Source organism: Silurus aristotelis (genome assembly GCF_946808225.1).
Source record: "Silurus aristotelis genome assembly, chromosome: 13".
Classification (NCBI taxonomy): domain Eukaryota; kingdom Metazoa; phylum Chordata; class Actinopteri; order Siluriformes; family Siluridae; genus Silurus; species Silurus aristotelis.
This window is the reverse complement of record NC_139586.1, coordinates 899607-922676: the sequence shown is the minus strand read 5'-3', so window position 1 is coordinate 922676 and position 23070 is coordinate 899607. Positions and strand designations below refer to the sequence as shown.

The following is a 23070-nucleotide window of genomic DNA, read 5'->3' as shown; positions in this document are numbered from 1 at the left end:
ACAGAGTTTTTACAGAGTAACCATGGGCCGAAATCGACCGGGACATGGACATACTCTTTAATTTGCTTGGGAAATGTTTTGGTCCAATCGATCCTAAAGTGTCAGTACTTCCAGTACTGGTGATGTACGGAGACGATTGATTCTCACGTTAAAATATTGATCCTACCTGGGATCAATTCACTTAACATAGGAACGATTTCTTCTTCCATGGTGCCTCTGTTTATTGTACAAACAAGTCTTGGTTCTGTCATATATTTTGGCTTTGCTATGTCATCTGTAGATTCTTAAATCGTTTTTTGATCAGTCGTTAAGTCAAAGAAGAAACTGATTTAAAGGCGCAAACTTTCAATTTTCTGTAGCTCCTTCAAAAAAACATATAAGAGGGGAAAGGAATGCAGTTTGTCGGAATAATCATGCTTTTTAAATAAATGATTATATAATCAATAATGTATTTCGTATCAATATAAACTGTTATTGAAATTCTTTGTTATTTGGATGATAAATCAGTAATATTGATCTCTTGCAATGGTATTGTTTGGTCTGATTCCTCCCATTTCTCTTTTTTTTGTTTTAATGGCTCCTTGTGCGATTTTATGATTAAAATTCAGTAAAGTATTATCAGGGGGAAAAAAATATGTTTTTATTTTCAATTCAGGGTTTGCAACAGGAATTTGTTAGTCTACTTCCGGGTTTTTTGGGCGCAGATCTGCAGCCTCATGCCCGGGTACGGTGTGATTTTGCACTGTGGCCTGTAGGGGGCAGTCGCGTACATTTTAACGCTTAAACGAAGACACGAAGAAAAGTGGCGCGGCGTGAATAAACACAGGGCGGCCGGTAACGCAGGGTTTTGGGGTGTAATTGAACTTGAATCGTAATTGAATAGAGTGGAAATGTTTAATTGAGGTGTGTGGTGCTGCCTATTACAGGATGCCTTCTCTTACTTTAAATGGAGTTACAGTGGAGTTTCCCTTCACTCCTTATCCATGTCAGACGGATTACATGAGCAAAGTGATCGAGTGTCTGCAAAATGTACGTAATGACACTCTTTCTACATTATACTTTCTTTCTTTCTATTTGTAAACACCTTAAAATGTAGACTGCAACCTGCCCTGGAAAGCCATCAAACCAATACAATTGAGGTGAATTCATGAATTAATAGGAAATATGATTAAATGTGGGCCTGAGTGAGCAGTTAGTTTCATTCATACAGTTTTCCATGTGGAATGTCTGTGTATGCATGTACATTTTCCCTGAGACCCAAAACCTGTTCCAGCATTTCAATACCCCTGTGCACAAAGCCAGCTCTGTGAAGATCCTCTTCACATGGGTTGTAGAGGAAGATCTGCTATCGAACACTTTTGGGATGAATTTTTCATGCTGGCTGCATCCCAGGCCTCCTCACTTCATCATTACATGACCTTGTCTGAATGGGCACAAATCAACACGTGATCTAAAAATGGGGTCTAATTGTGAATTGGGATGTTCAAAACGCTTATAGTCAGGTGTGCACAAACTTTTGTGCAGCATCATGTACCTTAAAGTGTTTGTGATATTCTCTCACTTTCTAGAAAGTCAATGGAGTGCTTGAGAGTCCGACCGGCACAGGGAAGACGTTGTGTCTGCTCTGCGCGACGCTCGGCTGGAGAGCGTATTTTAAAGACTCCATATCCGCCAGGAAGATCGCCGAAAGGATGGGAGGTGCCGAGCTTTTCCCCGACAGGCCCGTGTCGTCTTGGGGAACGTCAGCGACCGATGGTGAAACAACCGGTACGGAGGAGTTTCAAGTTCGTTCGACTGTGTAGTCCATTTTGTATGTTGTCTTGACTGTTTTGAATATCATGTGCTGGTTAATGATGTAGAATGATCTCCTCTCATTGCAGCATATTACACAGACATCCCCAAAATCATCTACGCATCGAGGACGCATTCTCAGCTGACCCAGGTCATCAGCGAGCTCAAGAACACCACGTACAGGTCGGAACGCTGTCAGAAAGCGTTTTCTATTCACGTTCTGGGAAAAAGAAATCTCTTTAGTGTGTTTTACTCTAAAATTGGATTATAGGCCGAAGATTTGCGTTCTGGGCTCCAGGGAACAGCTGTGCATCAACCAGGAGGTCATGAAGCAGGAAAGCAATCATGTTAAGGTACAAGCTCATGGTTACAGCAAAGGATCTGTTCGATCTAATAGAGATTTCAGATCAATTTAAGTGAGTTTATTATCCCATATGTTCCACATTATACAGGATGTACCTGCTCTCGTTTTCCTTTATTGTATTATAACTTCCTCTCATCTACTGCAGGTCCACATGTGTCGAGCAAAGGTCTCATCTCGCTCCTGTCTTTTCTACAATAATGTTGATGGTATGAATCGTCATATTGGAGTTTTATCAGCGAGATATGTTGAGCAAAGTGTGTGTGTGTGTGTGTGTGTGTGTGTGTGTGTGTGTGTGTGTGTGTGTAAATTCTTCTCGCTGTTGTTTTTAGAAAAAAGTACCGACAAGGACATCGTGAACTCCATCCTTGACGTTGAAGATCTTGTCAAAACGGGAAAAAAGCAAAGGTGCGTCCTTCTTTTCCTAAATCAAGTCGTTACATCTTATACCACAGTGTAGTGTCGTGTGTGTGTGTGTGTGTGTGTGTGTGTGTGTGTGTGTGTGTGTGTGTGTGTGTGTGTGTGTGTGTATATATATAATTCACGTGTAGCAGAACGGTGAAAACTTCAGCACTGTCCAAATACTTATGTTCCTGTCTCTTCTATATTTATATCTCCAGTACAGTGAAGGTATTTTGCTCCTCTGAAGCTGTTTTTATTTTTCAGGGTGTGTCCGTATTACTTATCTCGCTCTCTGAAGCAGCACGCTGACCTCATCTTCATGCCCTACAACTACCTTCTTGATCCAAAGGTAAGGAGAGATTTCACTTTTTTTCCCTTTCATCAGAAAAGATGTGAGGAACCTGACGAGAACTGAATTTGTCCTCCAGAGTCGCCGAGCTCACAACATCGAGCTCAAAGGAGCCGTGGTCATTTTCGATGAAGCACATAATGTGGTGAGGATTTCTGTGTGTCTGGTTGTCCGTCTGGCTGTCTGATTGGCTGTCTGGCTGTCCGTCTGGCTGCATGTCAATTAATTATTTCTTCACTAAATCTTCTGCATTACTTCTAACCTTAAAGATGACCTTCCTACCTTTCACAGGAGAAGATGTGTGAAGAGTCTACCTCCTTTGACCTGACTCCTTATGATCTAACATCAGCCATCGATGTTGTGGACAAGCTCCTGAGGGAGCAGGCCTCTGATATCGGCAAAGGAGAATCTTCAGAGGATTTCGGCGGGGAATCTTTTAGCTCAGGTTCCGTTAATGACTGTGTGAAACTTATTTCAGCTCCACGTCCAAGTGATTAATTTGTTCATTTGTGACTTCTTACGCAGGTCTGAACCTGGACATCACCACTATCGCTAAAATAAAACGTGAGTAACGAATAAACACGATGATGATGGATTCGGCAATGTGACTTCCTGGTGTCACTTCTATCTCTCTTTTATTGTCGTGTAGAAATTTTAATGGACCTGGAGATCACTGTAAACAGCTTTGAGATGCCTTCTAATAACCAGGGGATTACCAAGCCTGGAAGGTGTGTCTGTTTCTGCCTTGGATTTTTATTTATTTATTTTTTAAACCTATCAATGAAATTAAATTCTGCCCCTGTAACCATGCCGATAGACTTAACTGCACCATTAACTCTAACATGAATGCACACTTAAGATCCCAAACTAACATCGGACTCACTAATAAAACATAATCATTCAGGTAACACACCTTTTTCCTTCTCTCCGTCTCTTTCTTTCACTCTCAGCTTTATTTACGAGCTTTTCCAGAAAGCCCATGTGACCTATGACACCAAGACTGCGATCGTAGAGGCGATGGAGCAGATCACAGGATATATGGCAGCCAGTAGGTATCACCTACTCGTCTGGTGCTCATGGGATCTTCAAGTTCATGAGCTCAATTCTGTGTTATTTTTATCTTATGTAAACTAACACAACTTCGCTGTTGTTCTCAGAGCCGGGGATTTTTCTCAACACCAGCGGCCTGCAAAAAGTCGCAGATATTATACAAGTAAATTAATTATTTTTTCATCTTCTTTGATTTCATCTTTTTTTGGATGACTTACATTTTTTTATTTTTTGTCTTCTGATGCGATTAGCTGGTGTTTGCTGTGGAACCAGTAGAGGGCGCCGTGCACAAGGGAAACGGCATGCAGCAGTTCAAGGTGCGTGAGGTTTATTATCAGTATTATCAGTGTTATAACTTTTCTACATGAATACATTAGCATAAATAACCATAATTTATCTTTGGATGCAAAAATTATTAAATGTGCATTAGGACCGGTTTGGTGTGACAATTTCACTGTAATCCCATTCTACTTTATTTTATTCTATTACGTTCCACTGTTCTATTTATTTTTCTTTCTTTTTGGAATTTATTTGATCTTTTTTTGTTTTTTGAATGTCGCTGATCAGTTGTAAAGTATTTCTTTGCATGTTGCACCGTATACGGTTTTATAAGTGACAAAAAAAATGTAGGTCATTTTTAATAAAAAAAAGTGGTCGTTTCAGGTTCACATTCATCCAGATGTGAGCAGTTTCAAGAAAAAGCAGAGCGTCGATCTGTGGGCGTCGTCCTCCACAAGGAAGCAAGGTACACGCATTTATCTCTCCAAAAAAAACATGCAACTCTCTTGGCATGTTTGTTATGGATTTTCTGTAATATAATTGATATTTATTTATTTATTGATTTTGAGATTCTTTTGTATAATACAGTATTATAATTTCTTTTATATATTTAAATAATCATAAATAATTGATTATTAAATTCATGGGAAATTTACATATTGAGATTTATTTATTTATTTTTCAAGCCATAAAATGTTTATGGATTATTCAAATGCAGCTTTGTTGTGTGTGTGTGTGTGTGTGTGTGTGTGTGTGTGTGTGTGTGTGTGTGTGTGTGTGTGTGTGTGTGTGTGTGTGTGTGTGTGTGTGGAGAAACAGGGAACGTGCTGAGTTACTGGTGTTTCTCTCCTGGATTCAGCATGCAGGATCTCCTCAGGCAGGAAGTGCGCTGCATCATCCTGACCAGCGGAACCCTGTCGCCTCTTTCATCCTTCACCTGTGAAATGCAGATGTAGGTTCTCCCACGGTTTTTCGTTTACATTAAAACTTCAGCATTGAAGATCTGTAGCTCAAGCAGATGATCTCTCCTTTTTATAGCCCATTTCCTGTGAGTCTGGAGAACCCTCACGTTATCCAGAAGGACCAGATCTTCGTCAGTATTATCGATAAAGGGCCAGACGGCGTGCAGCTCAGCACAGCTTTCGACAGGAGGTGTGTTTCAGACAGATAGTGTGCGGATTTAGGCTTTTTTGTTCCTATGAGCAGAAGTAAAAATTAAAAATCTTCTATTTTTGGTATAAAAATGTCACTTTCTTTAAAGGTTTGTTCCAGAGAACATGGCATCATTGGGAAATACTATTGGTAAGAGATGTGTAAATCATTTCCAACATATTACTAACACACACACACACACACACACACACACACACACACACACACACACACTGGTTTTTTCTACAGTAACGTGCTTGTACTTGACAGTAAATTTGAGTCGAGTGGTTCCACATGGCCTGCTGGTGTTTTTCCCTTCGTACCCGGTGTTGGATAAAACACTGGAGTATTGGAAGGTGAGTCCGTCTGGATAATCTTAAAATACTTTATATTTATTTTTTATAGAATTAGTTTTATTCAGAATTGCTTTCTTGTAAAAAAGGAAAAATCCAGACATTTTTGTACTTTGTGTTCTTCTTGTTTGCCTCCTCCAGGCCAGTGGTCATGTCGACCGCATTGAGTCCATGAAGCCCATGTTTGTCGAACCCAAAGGAAAAGGAACCTTCACAGAGGTAGGTTTGATGAAGTTATAATGATGTTTGTATACACTTAAGACTCCGTTTATATTTCGCTTTTCTTGACATAAAAGTCTGGTCAATCTTCTCACTTTAACGTCAGCTGGAGGACGATAACACGAAAAAATGCCTCCATCTCTCTTAAATATCCCACCATCAATAAAGGAACCATAGCTGAGCTAATCAGCTGCACAGATGTTTGGATTTACCTGTGAAAGTGATCTTGTGCATTCGTTATGTATTTATGTAACAGTGTTCTTGGTTCTTTAAAAATATAATGCACTTGTTCCTCTCTCCAGGTGATTGATGGCTTTTATGACAAGGTAAATGACTCCAAGTCAAACGGAGGAAGCTTCTTTGCTGTGTGTAGAGGAAAGGTAAGAAAATAAGATTTACACTATATATAATATGGCATTGATGACTAAACTCACACCTGAACTTCCAGCCAATCACAGTCCACTATTTACATCGGAACATCCAGCCAATCAGAATCCTCTATTTACACCTGAACTTCCAGCCAATCACAATGAACTATTTACACCTGAACTTCCAGCCAATCATAATCCCCTATTCACACCTGAACATCCAGCCAATCACAATGAACTATTCACACCTGAACTTCCAGCCAATCATAATCCCCTATTCACACCTGAACATCCAGCCAATCACAAAGAACTATTTACACCTGAACTTCCAGCCAATCACAATCCACTATTCACACCTACACTTTCAGCCAATCACAATCCAGTATTTGCACTGACCAGGTTGTAATGTTAAATACCATTTACTGTAAATCATTCCACCGTTTGCTCCCAAGGTGAGTGAAGGGTTGGACTTTGCGGACACGTATGGGCGTGGTGTGATCATCACTGGCCTTCCCTACCCCCCGAGAATGGATCCCAAGGTGGTGCTGAAGATGCAATACTTGGATGAGATGTGCAGAAACAAAACCAGTGGTGTAAAGGTAGCATCTGCCATTAAATGACGTCTTTTTGTTTTTTTCTATGTAGTTTTAGGTATAAATGTTTTTCTGCAGGACTCAATCTGTACCAAAACATTTTCATTTCCAGGAAAAGCCACATATTATACAATATTCCAGTGGCACGTGCGTGTTTAGTATTGATCCAATGCACGCCATTTACCATGTTCGTCTCGCACGTATTCAGTCCTGCTCATGTGTCTGTGTGTTCAGTATCTGTCTGGGCAGGAGTGGTACAGACAGCAGGCGTCTCGTGCCGTGAACCAAGCTATCGGTCGAGTGATCCGTCACCGTGAGGATTACGGTGCCATCTTTCTCTGTGATTACAGGTCAGAGCTCGTAGTGTCCTTATGATTACCTACATTTATTAAGAACCACAGACAAAAGGGTTAACCCTAACCCTAACTCTTTGTCTTGATTTGTGCTAAAAGTTTGTTAACTAGATGAAATGCAAGCCTGCCAAATAAACTTTCTTCTTCTTTGCTTCCTGTAGGTTCAAAAGTGGGAATGTACGTCAGCAGCTCCCGTCGTGGGTTAGACCTTATGTCCGAACCAATGAAAACTTCGGCGCTGTGGTCCGAGACGCTGCACAGTTTTTCCGAGTCGCACAAAAGCTCGTGAGCGTCACGTTTTAGATCATAACACGATCACTTATCCATTTCTGTTCTTGAATCCTAAATCGTATCGTTGGTGGATTTGTGTGTATTAGAGGCCTGTGCCAGAGAAAAAGAAGTTGAAAGGTGTGGAGTGCGAGAGCCAGACAGCTAAAATCGCCAACCAGACGAGTCCAGGCTGCAGTCGTGGAGCTCAGAGTGCCTGGGACTGCAGTTCGTCTCTCAAAGCCAAAGGGTTCGACTCTAACGTGCCAAGTCTGAAGAAGAGGAAGCTGGGTAAGTCTGTGGTTTCTGAAAGTAGCAAGGCTGAATAATTAATTCACATCAATAGTAACAGTGGAAAAAAAACAGCAACTAAATCCAAATCTTACGGATATTCCCATGATAACCGAAAGAATATTATATCATATACATGCTGCATTGTCAAAACCCCATCTGAACTTGTTCCTCTGATCCAGGCGATCGTTGTGAGAGAGATGGGACATCCAGGATTTGTGTCCAGTACGAGATGGAGATGAGTTCCAGCAAGAAGAGACCATTGGGTCTGCTTGATGCTCTGGATAAAAGTGACCCCAATCAAGACGAGGATGATTTCTTGGTTGGGGAGGAGAAGGTGGGAGGGGAGAAAAGTCTGGATTTCTGGATTCATTTTGTTGGGATAAATGAACAATGTGCATTTTATTTTGTGTATGCAGGCCAGCCGCTTGTCCACGTTATCTCTACAGTATGATAAACGCCTGGATGATGAATCGAGGGGAGGGAAACGCAAACTGAGAGTAGTGCAAGAACGGGTAAATTCTTTCCTTTTTTTTCCCTACTGTGCTCCGATGCTTACCGTTCATATAGAAATGTATTTAAAGGGTATGTTTTGGATTTTCAACAAACAAAAACATGTTTTGTTTCTGAACTAAATTTATCTTGCTGATCGTTTCAGAAACCAATAGACTCCAGTGCAGCAGGCAAAGGCAAGGCCTTTATGCTGGAGCTGAGGAGATGTTTAAGTCAGGAGAGCTACCTGCAGATCATCAACACCCTGCAGACGTACAAGGCCACAGATAACTTCGAGGACTTTTTAGCAAAAACGACAGATATTCTCGTACAAGACCCAAATACACACAGTCTGCTGAGAGGTGTGTGTGTGAGAACGCAGACATTTGCACAAGGAATACTGAACAGTCCTAAAAAAGCCCAAGAAATTCTGACCAATCCCATCACTTCAATCACAGTATTTTCCAAGAAATTCTGACCAAATTCATCAATCCCCAAGGAATTCTGACCGTACCCAGCACTCACTAAGAAATTCAAGCCAATCCCAGTACTCCTTTAAGAAAACTGACCAATCCCAGCGTGCCTTATAGAATTCTGACCAATCCTAGCACGCCTTAAAGAATTCTGACCAATCCCAGCACTCCTTATAGAATTCTGACTAATCCCAGCACTCCTTATAGAATTCTGACCAATCCCAGCACTCCTTATTTACATCTGACTAATCCCAGCACTCCTTATAGAATTTGACCAACCCCAGCACACTCCAATAAATTTTGACCAATCCCAGCACTCCTTATATAATATTCTGACAAATCCTTTTCCTGCACTTGTTGGTTTTGTTTATAGGAGTCTATCAGTTTGTTCGGCCGCACCACAAGAAGCAGTTTGACGAGAAGTGCCAGCTGCTTACAGGCAAAGGCTGCGGGTACAAGCCCGAGCACTCCATCTCCCGGCAGGAGAGAGCGTTACTCGTGAAACAAACAGGTATAACGTCTGATTCGTTTTCGATTCAATCCGGAGAGAGAGACACTTAGGTTTATACGAGATGTGATACGTTCTTACAGCCAAAGTGGAAACCGTTGAAACGTGCACCATCACCCAGTTAGACACAAACAAGCAGCTCAATCAAGGCGGATCTCATCTGGGGACGCATAACTTGTGTGAAAGTTGGTGTCGGTTCCAAAACTTCTATTAATTCCCACTGATTTTAAATGTCTGAGGATTTAAAATAGCAAAGTATTTTCTTTTAACAGCGGATGCGAGTGTAAAGCATCAGAACCCACCACAGTCTGGAAAAGACAGCCCATTCAGCGCATCCCTGCTGTCTGACATTAGAAAGGCTGTCGGTGCTGAGAAGACTGGTCGGCTTTTCTCAGCGTTGAAAGAGTACAGGCAAACTAACGATTACGAGCAGATGGTGTCGACAGTTGTGGGGCTGCTGACCGAGCGAGACGAAGACATGGCTCTTTTACAACGTGAGTCTTGGTTTCTCGGGGGCAATAACAGATCTACAGATGGATCATTGTTTCCAGCTTTTCTTTTCTTTTCTTTCTCTAAGGTTTAAGAGGGTTCATTCCAGTTCACCATCGTCAGCAGTTCTCCGAGATGTTAACTTCCTTGACTGGGAGCGTTTCAGTGCCTTGCCAGGATTCTGAAGAGGGTTCAAGTCCACCTGTTTCAGGTACGTTATAAAATATACACTGTTTGGACAAACGTTTGTGGACATTAACAGATTTGTAGGAGCTTTTTGAACTTTTACACATCTGGGAAGATCTTTTACTAGATTGTGTGGAGATTTGTGCTCATTCAGCCTCAAGGGTGTTAAAGTCAGGTACTGATGTAGATAAAGTGAGGAGGCTTGGGGTGCAGTGAGCGTTCCAATACATCTTAACCGGGTTGAGTTCAGAGCTGTATAGGGGGCCACTCAAAATCTTCCAGTCCAACCTATGTAAAGCAGATCTTTATGGAGCTGACTTCGTGCTTAGGAACATTGTCATGCTGGAACAGGTTTTGGTTTTGGACAATTTCATGCTATACCACCGTGTCTCTAACTTTGTTTACCAGTTTGGGGAAGAACCACATATAGAAAAGTCAGGTGTCCCAATACCTTTGTTCATATTTACACAGTATAAATACTTGGTATGTACAAAGTTGCTGTAATGTGATTTTTTATTTTTTTGTCTCATTATAGTTTCACAGCTCTGTTCATCAAAATCACAAAGCAAGATATCTTCTTTCTTCTCCTGACTGAATCCCACAAGCAGCTCCTCCTGGCATTCCAATCTTCACTTGGACCATATTGGATATTTTTTAAAGAAATATAACATGATCGTTTTTCCAAAAATAAAAAAAAATATTTTTTACTCATTTCTAAATATTTGTTTTACTTTTCACGGTGATTTGTGTGAGATGTGCAGAAATTCCAGCTGCTCTGTGTTTTTCTCTTTGTTACATCTATAAAAATGTATTTAGATTGGTTTATATCAGTTGATTAGGAAAACATCAATATGTTTAATGTAAAATATATGTTTTAAAATATCTGTCCAGTTCAGGTTGAACCAATCTGATCATGCTTTTCTGATCTCTGTGCCTGTCCAATTTCCTTTTTGCTTTAATTGTGTGGAACTCTGCAGAAATAATAATAAAATTAAAAAAGAGCACCCAGAATAACTTTTGTTTTTTATTGTTAATTATATGCATTCAGCTTCTACAACATGATTGGCTGATTGGATCATTGCATGAATAAACAGCAGTAAACGTCCTAAATTATTGATTAAAATTTGTCAAGTCACATTGGCTTTAAAAAGTTTATTAATGGAGAGGAGAAATTTCATAAACAATCTGCAAAACACCATCTCATTACAATAAGGAAGAAATCGATGATCCAAACACAATATCAAGTATACACTATCAAAGAGTGCTAAGACGAACAAAAAACGCGTTGGGTCTTTATAAATATATAAAATTCATTTAAAAGAAAAAAAAAAATTTTTTTAGTGATTTTATATGTTTTGCATAAAAACCTGCCTCTGTATATCTCTATGGTACAATAAGCCAATGCTTAGTGTATGAGTTCATTTGAGTCGACTCACCAAGAAGATTCGGTTTAAGATTCAACTCATTTTAAACTACATTTTCCAACAGTATGTTGTCTTCTGCCGAGTAATTCTTCTAATTTCTCTTTCAGAAATTTGACCTTCTAATCCACAGAAGCGTCATCAGCATTGTAGTTAACATAGACAAGTGCAGAAACCATCGATGGAAAAGATGTGTAATGCACAATAAATATGAAGAGCATCTTTTCAGGTAGTTTGGTGCTTGTGATGCGTTATTGTGTTTATGTTTATCCTTATAACACATCAAACCCTTTATTAGATTTTATTACATACAAAACAACGTTTACATGTAATTTCTTATCCACAGAGACCTGACGTGCTTGTGCGAGTCGACTCGTCATTTGGAAGAGTCGATTTGCACAATGTGACGTGCTTGTGCGAGTCGACTCTTCATCTGGGGGAGTCGACTCTTCCTGGAGTGTCATGGCGGATGTGAGCAGCTGAGAGAAGAAGGTACTAGAGCAAACCAATTTTCACACGAACTGCAGTCCTGGAACGACTCAATGTGAAGCTCCTCGTCATGTGTAGCTCTTTCAGAATACATTTATTTAAATAAACACCGGATAGGAGACGTCTGGGTTTTGTTAGCAGGTAAATAGCTAAATGTTAGCAAACCGGTTTGGTTCAGTGAAATGTTGTGATATTAGCTAGCTAGCTAGCATACTGTATCTACATTGATATGTTTTGTGTATATAGTAATGTAAACAAATAATGCTAGCATGTTAGCTATAATATGCCTAAGAGTCTTATGAAAGTCTTTACATACAGTGTTTCCTTCATACACACCATTAAGGTGTAGAAAAAACCTTCTGCTTTTGTATCTGATTATATTTCTGCAGATTTCACATGCCTTGTGGTTTCCTACCATGGATGAGAGCAGCCTGGAGCAGGCCATCGAGAGCTACAGCGCTCAGCTTCAGCAGGTGGAGGCAGCCCTAGCCTGTGGACTCAGTTCATCCGACCAGGCAGATCTTCTCAAGCTGAAGGAGGACCTGGTCCAGCTCATTGAGCTCACCGAGTCCAGCCTGGTGTCTGTCAAAAAGAGCCAACTCTTGGCATCACTCGAGGATTCCACGACGCTTTTGGCGACACCGGACAAAACCCAGGAACGGCCCAAGGAATTGGACGATGAGTTCGCAGCCTTCTACTCTGAGATTTCCGATAGTGCACCGGAGGCAGCGCAAGACCCCATACCAGACGAGGACGAAAATGAGAACGAGGAAGATATAAGCGGCACTAAAGTCCGAGCGCCTTACTACTCATCCTGGGGGACGCTTGAGTACCATAACGCCATGGTGGTGTGCTCAGAGGAGCCAGACGGAGAAGACGCTCGAGTTCGAGTGCTATTTATCCATCCTACACACAAGTCCATGAAGCCCTGCAGTTTCTTTCTGGAAGGCAAGTGCCGCTTCATGGACGGCTGCAGGTATCCGAGTGTGCTCGATGTCTCTGTGTTGATGTGGCTCGTAATTGCTGAAATTGGATCTCTTTTGCATGTCATGTAACATTTCTGTGATGGAAAGGAAGAAAAGAAAAAAATGTGAAGGAGATTTTTTTATTTTCCCGACATTTAACAAACCAACGTTTGGGATTTTTTCCCAAAAATCACATGGTTATTTGAACAGCTGGTATATTTTTTTGTATCGATCGTCTCTCCGAGTGCCACGCCCACATCCCCGTTATCATCACTGCTGTCCTGTGAAGATCTCAGATCGCCCCAAAGTGATGGTGTGTGTCTTTTTTTTTTTTCCTCAGGTTCTCTCACGGGGAGGTGGTGCGAACGTCGGAGCTGAGAGACTTTCTTGAAGCGGATCTTACTAACATGCAGCAGGGATCCTCCTGTTTAGCCAAGCACGAGGACGGCATCTGGTATCCTGCCAAAATTACAGGTGCAACTCCTCGTTCATCGTTCAAACCGTCCAAAACAGAACTTGTTTTAACAGTTTGAGAAAAATTTCTGCTCCATTCCTTGTTCTTATAAACGAGTCCACCTCGGTGAGCACTTTCCACCTTCAGATTTGGAGAACACTTGGATGAACATTTGTGTTTCCTGATTTGGAGTTGTAGCACACAGCTTTTGAAATCAATATAGAATATTTATCAATACCATTTGCCATTTTCAAATTTTTTTTTTTTTTATTCCTGTACAACTTTTTAATCTCTTGAATATGCAGATGTTATAAAATTCTAATGTGCCCTTCAGCCTGCCTTTAGCACCATGGGTGTTTTCCAGATGGTCAGTCGAACCAGGGTGCTTCTGTTGGACAACTGGCTCCCGCCAGTAACCAGCCCATCTGCACCGCATCAAGCATCACATTGAGCTTAGAGCAGATTCACCTGCATGAACTTAGTCTCTCACTGGCAAATCAACATTTTTTTTTTGTTCTCAGAAATCGAGGGAGGCTTCTACACTGTGAAATTCGACTCATTGCTGCTGAAAGAAGCTGTCCTAGAGGCCGACTGTCTCATCCCTCCTCTGCGGCTGGAGGAGAACTCCACTTCCTCTTCTGATTCGGAGGATGATCTGGAACAGTGTGATGCGGTCTACGCCAAAGGTTTGAGTATCCTCAGATTCCTTAACCCAATCCCTCAGATTGTGATTCTGATTTGAATGATTTCTTATTAAGAGTTCTATTTAAAGATGAAAACAACTATTTACTCTCTTGACAGTTTTCGGTTCTGGTACCGAGGAGGAAGCGGTCACGGTGAACACTGCTGAGTTCTGTGGCTGGGAGGCTCACACACGTGGAATCGGGTCCAAGCTCTTGCTGAAGATGGGCTATGAGTTGGGGAAAGGTAAAATATACCATCAGAACCCAAATCATGCCTGTATGGCAGAGGAGACTGCAACCGGTGTCTATGTATAGGTGTTGAATCTGCAGTGAATACTGGAGACTCTGTTTACAAGAAAGTACTTTATTTATCTACGTTTCCACACGATCAGCTTCAGAATAGTCCACAGCAATACGACTCGCATTCTTCTGAAACGTGTCCTAGAAGGCATCGGTGTTAAAACGGCGAACTGGATGTGGTTTCCAGTGAGAAGTTCACGTGAGGAGAAGCTCGGTGCCAGGGTGCGCACGTGGTCAGAATAGCAGACGTGGTAAGGAACGTGGTCAGAATAGCACCGGTTGCACGGATCCTGATGTACACAGGATGCACGTCTTTATGCACGCTAAAATGTAAAGACCGGTGCTGCCTGTGACTGTGCGTGCAGCCTTGTGCTGCCATCTGTTGGTGTGTTACAAAACTACTCTTGAAACTTTTTAAAACCACCATGTAAATTTGCACTATATAATTATTTACAGCAGTTACGTTTTATAATTCTTTATATTTATTTATTGTTTACACTTCAGCAAAAAAGGAAACCATGTCCATGCTGGTAGAACACAAGCACAAAATCTTTCCCCTATTCTCTAAAATGTCCCGTCTCCAAAAGGATAAATTATACAGCTTTAGAGCTTCATTTAAAAATGCATCTGAAGAATTCATGAAAAAGTCTCACAAAAATGACACTCTTTACATAAATATTTATTGATTTATAAGTAACTCTGAGGGCAGTTAAAGAGGTGGTTAGTAAATATTGATGTGAGACACTTTTTTGGTTCAGGGAAATGTGTTGATTTCTTGTGCATCAGTTCATTTCGTGATATAAGGAGAAGATATTTAGCATGAATCCCAGTCATGGCAGGCTTTTCTTTTCTGCTTCGATCTAAAGAAAGCAGCGTTAGGGTTCATGGATCTGATCTCCGTGCATCTCAGGTTTGGGGAAGACTCTTTCAGGCCGCGTGGAGCCCGTGCAGGCCGTGGTGCTCCCGAAAGGCCGCTCGCTGGACCAGTGCGCCGAGTTAACGCTGCGCAAAACACGGGCCGCGATCGCCAAAAACAATCCCGCCGACTCGAGAAAAAGAAGAACGAAGCGAACGCGGACGTCCACCTCGACAAAGACGGACGTGTTTGACTTTCTAAACTCTAAACTTGGAGAGTCCTCTCGTTCCTCTCCGGCTCCGTCGTGCTCCGTTAGCGGTGTGGAGGCGTACCGGGGAGGAAAGAGCACCAAACGCTCGCTCAACGTTCAGCTCTTTCAGGCAATGGAGAGGATCAGCCAGGTGGAGAGAGAGATCCAGAGGATCACTGACTCGCTGAACAGGAGGAATGGAAGGTAGAGCCATCATTCCCTGTGCTGATCAAACCCCTTCTTCCCTCTTCAGCCTTGTTTTCTTCTTATGCACTGTTCTCTCTCTTTTTGGATAGGGATGCTGCAGTTATTAGCCATTTGGAAGAGAAGCTCTCGGCATTGCGTGATGTGCTGCAGCAGCTGAAGGCTCAGGAGCAGACGATCCAGAGGGCTCAGACGAAAGCAGATACGCATAAGAAAATGACGGAATTTTGACCCCCTGAGCTCATTTTTAAGTTGGAAAACAACTGTTTTGAAGTGTCAATTTTTGTTCTGTACTAAAAAAAAAAAAACTTTTTCGTCCTTACGATACACTTTTATTTTGAGTATTTCCTAGCGCATAAATATACACAAAAACGATGTACCTTAATGATTAATTATGCTCATTAATGCTTTTAATTGCATTTTTGAACCTGTTCACTGCACTCTGTTTACTCATGCAGCTGTTTGATTAGCAGGAGCAGGTTAATCAGATTACTGACAAAATACAAAGAATAAATACACACTCTTTTTAGGTGAAGTGGTCCAGAATGGGGATTATAAAAAAGATATAATTCCCTCTTGAAAATAAATCTACTTTTTGTGTGTGCGCTAAAATAAAAATAGTTTCAGGTTTTGTTTAAGAAAATTGGAGACGTTTGCACTTGTTTTTTTTAAATGACAATCGCCTTTATTATTAAGAGGTTTACACGTGGACAGCAGTGTCATCTGATTTTATGTCTGTGTTGATTGGGATCAATTATTTTGCAATAATGTTTATTCAATGCATCATTGAGTGACTTCTATCTCATTCTCTTGGCATCAGACTTCCTGGTTGCTCATGAAAGGTATGTTCAACCTTATATTTATTCCCCTGGGATTTAATCAGAAAATGTACACAAAAAACCTGAGTTCCTGAGAATTTCATTTTTGGAGAGAGAAAACATTTATTTACTCAAACTGTCTAAACCAATCCTGTGCCAATCCCCTAGAAAAAAAAAAAAGCCATTCTTCCTACTTGGCTGTTTTTTGGACAGTCCGAGGAACCCGGAGAACCTGATAAAACCCACAATTTGAGATTTTCTACAATAAAATGAGCTCAGGATTGAACCCTGGAGCATATGCGAGGAAAGGTAAAGAAAAAAAAAGTTCCTCCAGTTCCTTTGGCTTGATTTTGGAGTTCTAAAGTAATTCAGTTTGCAAATCCTCTTGACGGGTGCCAACAATTATGGAGTCGGCTGTAGAGCTGCCTCCATAATTGGGGTTTTGTTTTATTTGTTATAAGCAGCAGCAGTTTGATGTGCAGCACGTAGCTACAAGTCTCTTTCTCTGGCCTGAGATCATCTGAGTATATATGATTAAATATTGACCGGCTTTCGGGGAAGGACGCCGCTGTAGCTCTGCAAAGTGAACGAGTTTAACATAAAAATAAACATTCTGCTCTTCTGCGACAGTAACTCAAGAACTTCTTGTTCTTGATCAACTGTTTTCTTGAAATATTGAACTTTGTCTATTAGGTATGCAGCGTCTTGGCTGATTGCATGAACTGTGGTTAGTTCTAGACTCCACAAACTGTATTCTATTAGGATCTATTGTGCTCTAATTACCAATATATAGTAATTTCTCATTATTTGTTAAGAACAGAGGAGCTGAAACTTTCCTATGAAGGGCCATGATCCATGTGCCAGTTTTTCATTTATAGTATGATGAACCAAATCAAAGCTTATCATGGGCCCTAGTTTGGGCATCTCTGTTTTTAGCCCGAGATGACGAGTAGAGCTCTGCAGTAGCATCAGTGCTCAGTGTACTAAAGCATTTATTTACATTTCAACATTAGAACAGTACAAATATAATTTATACATATAATTATTCCTAAATAAATTTCAACATCTATATTGTCAATATTTTTCTCACAATTTTTATTCTATTATTCATTTTGTAGCAGAACCTTTCATTGAAAACGGATAGCAGGAAAGCATGTGGTTATAACTGGAACAGGTTTAAAGCAGACTGAATAATACAGCGGATGCCGTTTGTGACGGAAAGTGGCCTTTTTTCCCGCTATGAGGGCGAATCAAGCAAATCGGAGACGACCTTGGATAAAAATGCTTCGTCATTACATTCTGGAATGTGATACTGCAGGTTTTTGCAGACGTAAAGTCAAAACCCGGACAAAAATTTCGTGGGATGCCGAGGTCGTGTCGGATTCTAGATCGTTCCGGCCAACCACGGAGGTAGAAAGAGTCCCAGTGTACCCAAAATGCACACGAGCACAAACATCCAGAGGAATATTCGATCAATCACCATGGCGACGTACTTCCAGTCTTCTCTTACCTGGTAGGAAGGAAGACAATGTTGAATGTGTATTTTGTAATGCATCTTTTGAATCTAAAACGTGTTTGATGGAGTACCAATACGATGTGGTGAAAAGTCTAACAGAACTGATTTGTAGACGTTCCTAACTAGAAAATGGTGCTCTATTTATCTGAAATGCTTTTGGGCTGCTTCTGAATTCAGCAAGAAACGTACCGAAAAGTCGGTGTCCTCAGCTCTGAGGTGGTCTGCGATGTACTGGACTCCCTCGAGGGCCCTCAGGAGTGACTGTGACACCGGACAGTCGTTTCTCTCCACCTCGGATTCTTTACTGCAGCCGTTAAGGCTTGATGTTTGAGTTCCCCGTACGTTGTGTCCTCCACACGGACTCGTGCTTTCCCCTCGATCTGCAGTGACGTATGTCTGTATACTCGTCTTCTCATGTTTAAGGCAGCCCCAAATCGTTTCTGCCTGGCGCGTTCCCTCTGCCGTGTCGAGGAACACACTCTCTGCGCTATGGTACTGAAATTCACAAACCTCGCTCAGATCTAGGGTTTGAAGCAGAGACCTGAGCGGGATGTCTGGAGACAGAGAAGCGCTCGAGACTGAGGACGTCTTCACGTGAGCGTGCTTGAGTCCTGGAGCGAGGTTCACCTGCATGGTGTCCTGTTGTTGGATCGAGTTCTCACTGCTAGGCGAGGTGGAGAAAAGAGGAGATTTGGATGCTGCTTCTCGCTGGATTGGACACGAGATCAGATCGAGGGGTGTGGTCAAACCAGGGTTCCCCTGCTGGATGGGCTGCAGCGCCATCGGTCTGTGCATCATTTCGATCAGCTTGTGGCAGTTCCTCTTTCCGGCAGCTGGTGGGCGTTTCATGAAAAGGTATCTTGGTACCAGGTGAAGAAAGAGCTGACGGACCCAGTGAGGCATCCGATGCGTGCGAGATGATCTGTGGTGCACGTTCAGCACAAAGACGGTGATGATGATGGAAAGCGTGACGAAGATCATGGTGAACAGCAGGTACTCGCCGATGAGTGGGATAACCAGCGAGGTGGAAGGGATGATTTCTGTGATAAGCAGGAGGAAGACAGTGAGTGAGAGGAGCACCGATATGCACAGCGTGATCTTCTCAGCGCATTCAGAGGGAAGGTAGAAGACGAGCACAGTCAAGCAGGAGATCAGCAGGCACGGTATGATTAGATTTATGGTGTAGAACAAAGGGAGGCGGCGGATGATGAAGTAGTAGGTGATGTCCGGGTAGATTTCCACGCAGCACTCGTATTTCTTGCTGTTGTACTTCCCCACGGCGTTGATGATGACCCACTCACCGCTCTCCCAGTAGTCCATCTGGTCCACGTTGCCGTCCATGCTGACCAAGTCGATCTTCGCTCGGTCGTACGTCCACGAGCCGAACTTCATCTTACAGTTCTGCTGATCGAAAGGGAAGAACGTGACGTCAATGCTGCAGGAGCTCTTATATATAGCAGGGGGTTTCCATTTCACTCGGCCATCATGGAACACCTGGGCTTTGGTCAAGTGGGTCACGGCAAAGTCTCCATCAGCGCTAAGAAAAAAAAACATGAAGAATCATTAAAATCTGAGCCACAATTTAAAGGTTAAGGAATTATGGTGTAAAGAGGACAATCTGATATTCCATTAGCGGTACGTAGATGATGTCAGGATCCTGGGGTGCAGCCAGCATTTACATTCATCCTGAAAAGGTTGAGGTTAGAGCTGGAGATCTTTCACTTCAACTCATCTAGAGCATCTCTTCTGGCTGGCTTTGTCTTGCTGGAACAGGTTCAGGTCTCATTGTTCACTTGAAGGCAACATTTTTTGCCAAATGCATTGACAGACGTAACATTTTGATGAAAAACCACATGTAGATGGAAAAGTCAGGAAACCCAATACTTCTGTTCATATAGTGTATATTTCTGAAGCACCTCAGAGGGAAGTGAACTTCATTGTTACAGTTCTAAGTTACAGTTACGAAATTTAGTTCTTGTGCAGCGTCAAGGTTTTATTCTGATGGGTGAGAATGGAACCTTATTGTTCAGCGACATATGGAGGTTCAGTGCTGCGGTTTATGGCCATCGCTATCTTCTCGCTTGCGTTTCAATTCCATCTCGCCTCACTACCGAGGATCTTCAGGTAAGGAGGAAGCGTTTTCATATTTGCTCCAAAAAATATAGCAATAATGATTACGTGAATATTACAATAATGCGTGTGATCATGTTCTGATGCGCCGATGGAGAGTAAAGTATTCTAAATGTGGAGATTCAGCATGAGTCCATTAAAGCACCCACTTGTTGTAGAGCACAATATCGGGCCTCCAGATGAGCTCCGAGGGGATTCTGATCGAGGTGACATTCTCAAACTCCTCAGGGTTCCAGCGCAGCTTGTAATCGCTCCATTCCTGTCAGGGCACATACACTCGCATCAATGTTCTGAATCAGCAGGCATGACAGGATGACTGAGAGTGGAGTAACGGGAGCCTGCTTTCAATTAAAAATCTCATTAATTTTCAATTATATGCTCCAACTGATCAAAACATACCTGCTTCACCCAAACGTTGGTGGTCATCATTTGATTCTTTTCATCCTGCCATAGGGAATTAAAATAATAATAATAATAATATTAATAATAAAATCTCTAATAAAGACATTTTTAATGGGATTTAATCAAATAGAGGTACATCGATCAAACCTGGAAAATGTCAGTAAAATAGTTTTATGGCATTTTGACAGACATTCATAAACCTGAGCAGTTATGGGGTTAAGGGCCTTACTCAGGGGCCCAGGAGTGGCAGCTCGGTGTGGCTGGGATTTAATCTCACAACCTTCAAATCCAAAACCACTAAGCACTATGCGCCACCTCCACCCATGCAATGCATTTATTTCTTCCTTTCCTGATGCGTATACTGGTTAAAATTCCAGCCAGACTTCAAACTCACGACATCGATGAGTTGTGCGATGGAAAGGCCGAAGTGAACCAGCACCACGTCGGAGATGTTCTCGACGGGACGTGAGAACTTGTTATAGCGACGGAATAAAGCCTGAATGAGTCGCTCCTCTGCGTGACCACGAGCCGGGGCAGGAGTACACACTGAACAGAGTAAGAGACAAACACACACACTTACATTCTGTATCTACATCATTCATTCATTTCATTCATTTAAAACAACAAGTGAAGACACCACTGAAGCTTTTACAGCAGACGTGTGTCGCACGTGCACTCGGATCAGCACGTATACAGATCGTAAGGGTGAATTGATGCATCTGTGCGTTAATACTGAAAAAAAAGATCATCATCTCTTCAGTCTTCACTTCATGTGTTCAGAGGTTTGATGTGATCTTTAGTATCTGGTGCATCTTCTCCAGAGTGATCACGCAGGGTTTCTTTACAGACCTTACAGAAGAAGGAGTGGATCGCATTTTCCAGTCCATGACTCATTTTTATTAGTTTATTAGTTTCACCACAACAGTAGAAATCATTCTCCATGAAGATCTTTCCAAATAAAGGCAACATTTATGGAGGAAAAAAAATCTGTTATAGCGTCCCTTTTTGTTTATATACAACATTCAAAAAGTTAATTTCTTGCATGATCTGGAATCATTTCATGATTAAACTCAGTACTGAATGTTTCCCATCACCACATTCTGATTAAAAACTCATTCAGGAGAAGAAAAAAAAAAGGCACGTTACCGTAGATGCACTGAAGGATGAGGACCAGGATCAGGTGGACGCCGCAGTCCGGATTCATCCCGCTCGCTCAGGTGTTGTACGTCTGCAAGGTATTTCGAGAACATCTGAAAATTCAGATGTACATACTATGTTTGGGGAAGAGATTACATTCAGGATGATGTCTCTGTGAGAACGATCAGAACCGAACCGAGCAAACAAACAAGGTGGAAATAAAAATGCAATTAAAAAAGCTTGTAAACACAGAAGCAAATCTGTGTCTCCAGTGGAACAAGTGACTGTCGTCTTGTTCCTGTACTTTCCACTGTCACTGTCTCTCACACTGCCCCTCCTTCCTCTCTCTCTCTCTCCCTCTCTCTCTCTCTTTCTCTCTCTCGCTCTCAATTTCCTCTCCTTCTCCTCCTCTCATTACCTTTCCTTTCCCACTACTCCTTCTGTCTATCTCTCTTTCTGCACCCCCACCTTTCAATCATACACTATTTGTCTGACAAACTACTGTATGCTCCATGTGTGTGTGTGTCTGTGTGTGTGTGTGTGTGTGTGTGTGTGTGTGTGTGTGTGTGTGTGTGTGTGTGTGTGTGTGTGGGCGTGTGGCTGAGAGACAGAACACTGCAAAGCAACTGAGTCACTTTAGTCACTTGAGTCACATTAACTTCAGTCTCGCAAAACAATAAATAAATATTTTCAGCCTGAGACACACAGAAAGACACTGGGCCCGTGTGTGTGTGTGTGTGTGTGTGTGTGTGTGTGTGTGTGTGTGTGTAAAATTAAAGGAACAGCATGAAGATGACCTTGGAACATTATGACCAAGCAGGTGTACACTCCTTTAATGCGCTACAGAGGATTTATTTGAAGCGTCTCCGAAAGCGATCCGAGCGTGTAGACTTGATCCGAGGCCAAGAGAGAGACGCGATGCTGCCTGCCTGCTAATTACATAGCACACTTCCCAGAGCCGTTCCACACCGTGAGCCTCCGGAGCTTCGTATTTACACCAGCGGAAAGAGAGTGGACCGACAGGCATCGCTGGATGAGGGTTCACAACGTTGGAGACGCACCATTGTATCAGATGTCTGTGGAGCATGAGATTTTCCCTCCACTTAAACTAGGAGACCCAAAACTGTTCCAGCATGACAATGTACACATGCAAGAAGATCTGCTTCACATGGTTTGGACAATGTGGAAGATCTCCTGCTATAGAGCTTCAAAAACATTGATCACCTTTGGGATGAATGTGAATGCCGACTCCACCCCAGGCCTCCTTACCTTCACACCTACATCAGTACCTGAATTTACTAACACCCTTGTGGCACAAATCTCCACAAAATCTAAAGGAACATCTTCACAGAAGAGTTGAGGGATTTATAAAGGCAAAAGGGTACCAATAAGGTACCAATTTTATGTTCAGGTGTACACACATTTTTTTGTCCATAGAGTGTACCATCATGATGTGATGTGTGTAAAAA

At 42.0% G+C, this 23070-nt stretch overlaps 3 protein-coding genes across 4 annotated transcripts; 2 read left to right on the top strand and 1 right to left on the bottom strand.

Annotated features, from left to right (window-relative positions):
* The first annotated feature begins 731 nt into the window (after positions 1 to 731).
* rtel1 (regulator of telomere elongation helicase 1) lies at positions 732 to 10984 on the top strand. Its single transcript, XM_083557885.1, has 33 exons — positions 732 to 1029; positions 1569 to 1767; positions 1881 to 1974; positions 2063 to 2144; positions 2301 to 2361; positions 2485 to 2560; positions 2819 to 2903; positions 2983 to 3048; positions 3195 to 3348; positions 3429 to 3467; positions 3553 to 3631; positions 3854 to 3951; positions 4061 to 4116; positions 4205 to 4270; positions 4617 to 4698; positions 5052 to 5184; positions 5271 to 5384; positions 5494 to 5534; positions 5655 to 5740; positions 5879 to 5956; positions 6259 to 6336; positions 6777 to 6923; positions 7152 to 7267; positions 7432 to 7555; positions 7648 to 7828; positions 8011 to 8165; positions 8248 to 8343; positions 8487 to 8682; positions 9167 to 9304; positions 9385 to 9486; positions 9574 to 9795; positions 9879 to 10001; positions 10512 to 10984. The coding sequence occupies exons 1-33, from the start codon at positions 928 to 930 to the stop codon at positions 10565 to 10567; spliced, it is 3525 nt and encodes a 1174-aa protein (XP_083414011.1). The 5' UTR covers positions 732 to 927; the 3' UTR covers positions 10568 to 10984.
* An 823-nt stretch (positions 10985 to 11807) lies between these two features.
* On the top strand, positions 11808 to 16241 carry zgpat (zinc finger, CCCH-type with G patch domain). Of its 2 annotated transcripts, none has more exons than XM_083557884.1 (7): positions 11808 to 11889; positions 12276 to 12862; positions 13192 to 13325; positions 13827 to 13991; positions 14107 to 14232; positions 15199 to 15598; positions 15691 to 16241. In XM_083557884.1, exons 2-7 carry the CDS (start codon positions 12303 to 12305, stop codon positions 15827 to 15829), a joined length of 1524 nt encoding a protein of 507 aa, XP_083414010.1. In that variant the 5' UTR covers positions 11808 to 11889; positions 12276 to 12302; the 3' UTR covers positions 15830 to 16241. The 2 variants fall into 2 exon arrangements, with proteins under 2 accessions (XP_083414010.1, XP_083414009.1); XM_083557883.1 differs by having other exon boundaries at positions 11821 to 12027.
* A 1149-nt stretch (positions 16242 to 17390) lies between these two features.
* Positions 17391 to 22018, bottom strand: chrna4b (cholinergic receptor, nicotinic, alpha 4b). The gene is made up of 6 exons (XM_083557882.1): positions 21611 to 22018; positions 20859 to 21010; positions 20462 to 20506; positions 20212 to 20321; positions 18122 to 19469; positions 17391 to 17926 (listed from the first exon to the last, which is right to left on the bottom strand). Exons 1-6 carry the CDS (start codon positions 21666 to 21668, stop codon positions 17801 to 17803), a joined length of 1839 nt encoding a protein of 612 aa, XP_083414008.1. The 5' UTR covers positions 21669 to 22018; the 3' UTR covers positions 17391 to 17800.
* Between the last annotated feature and the right edge of the window lie 1052 nt (positions 22019 to 23070).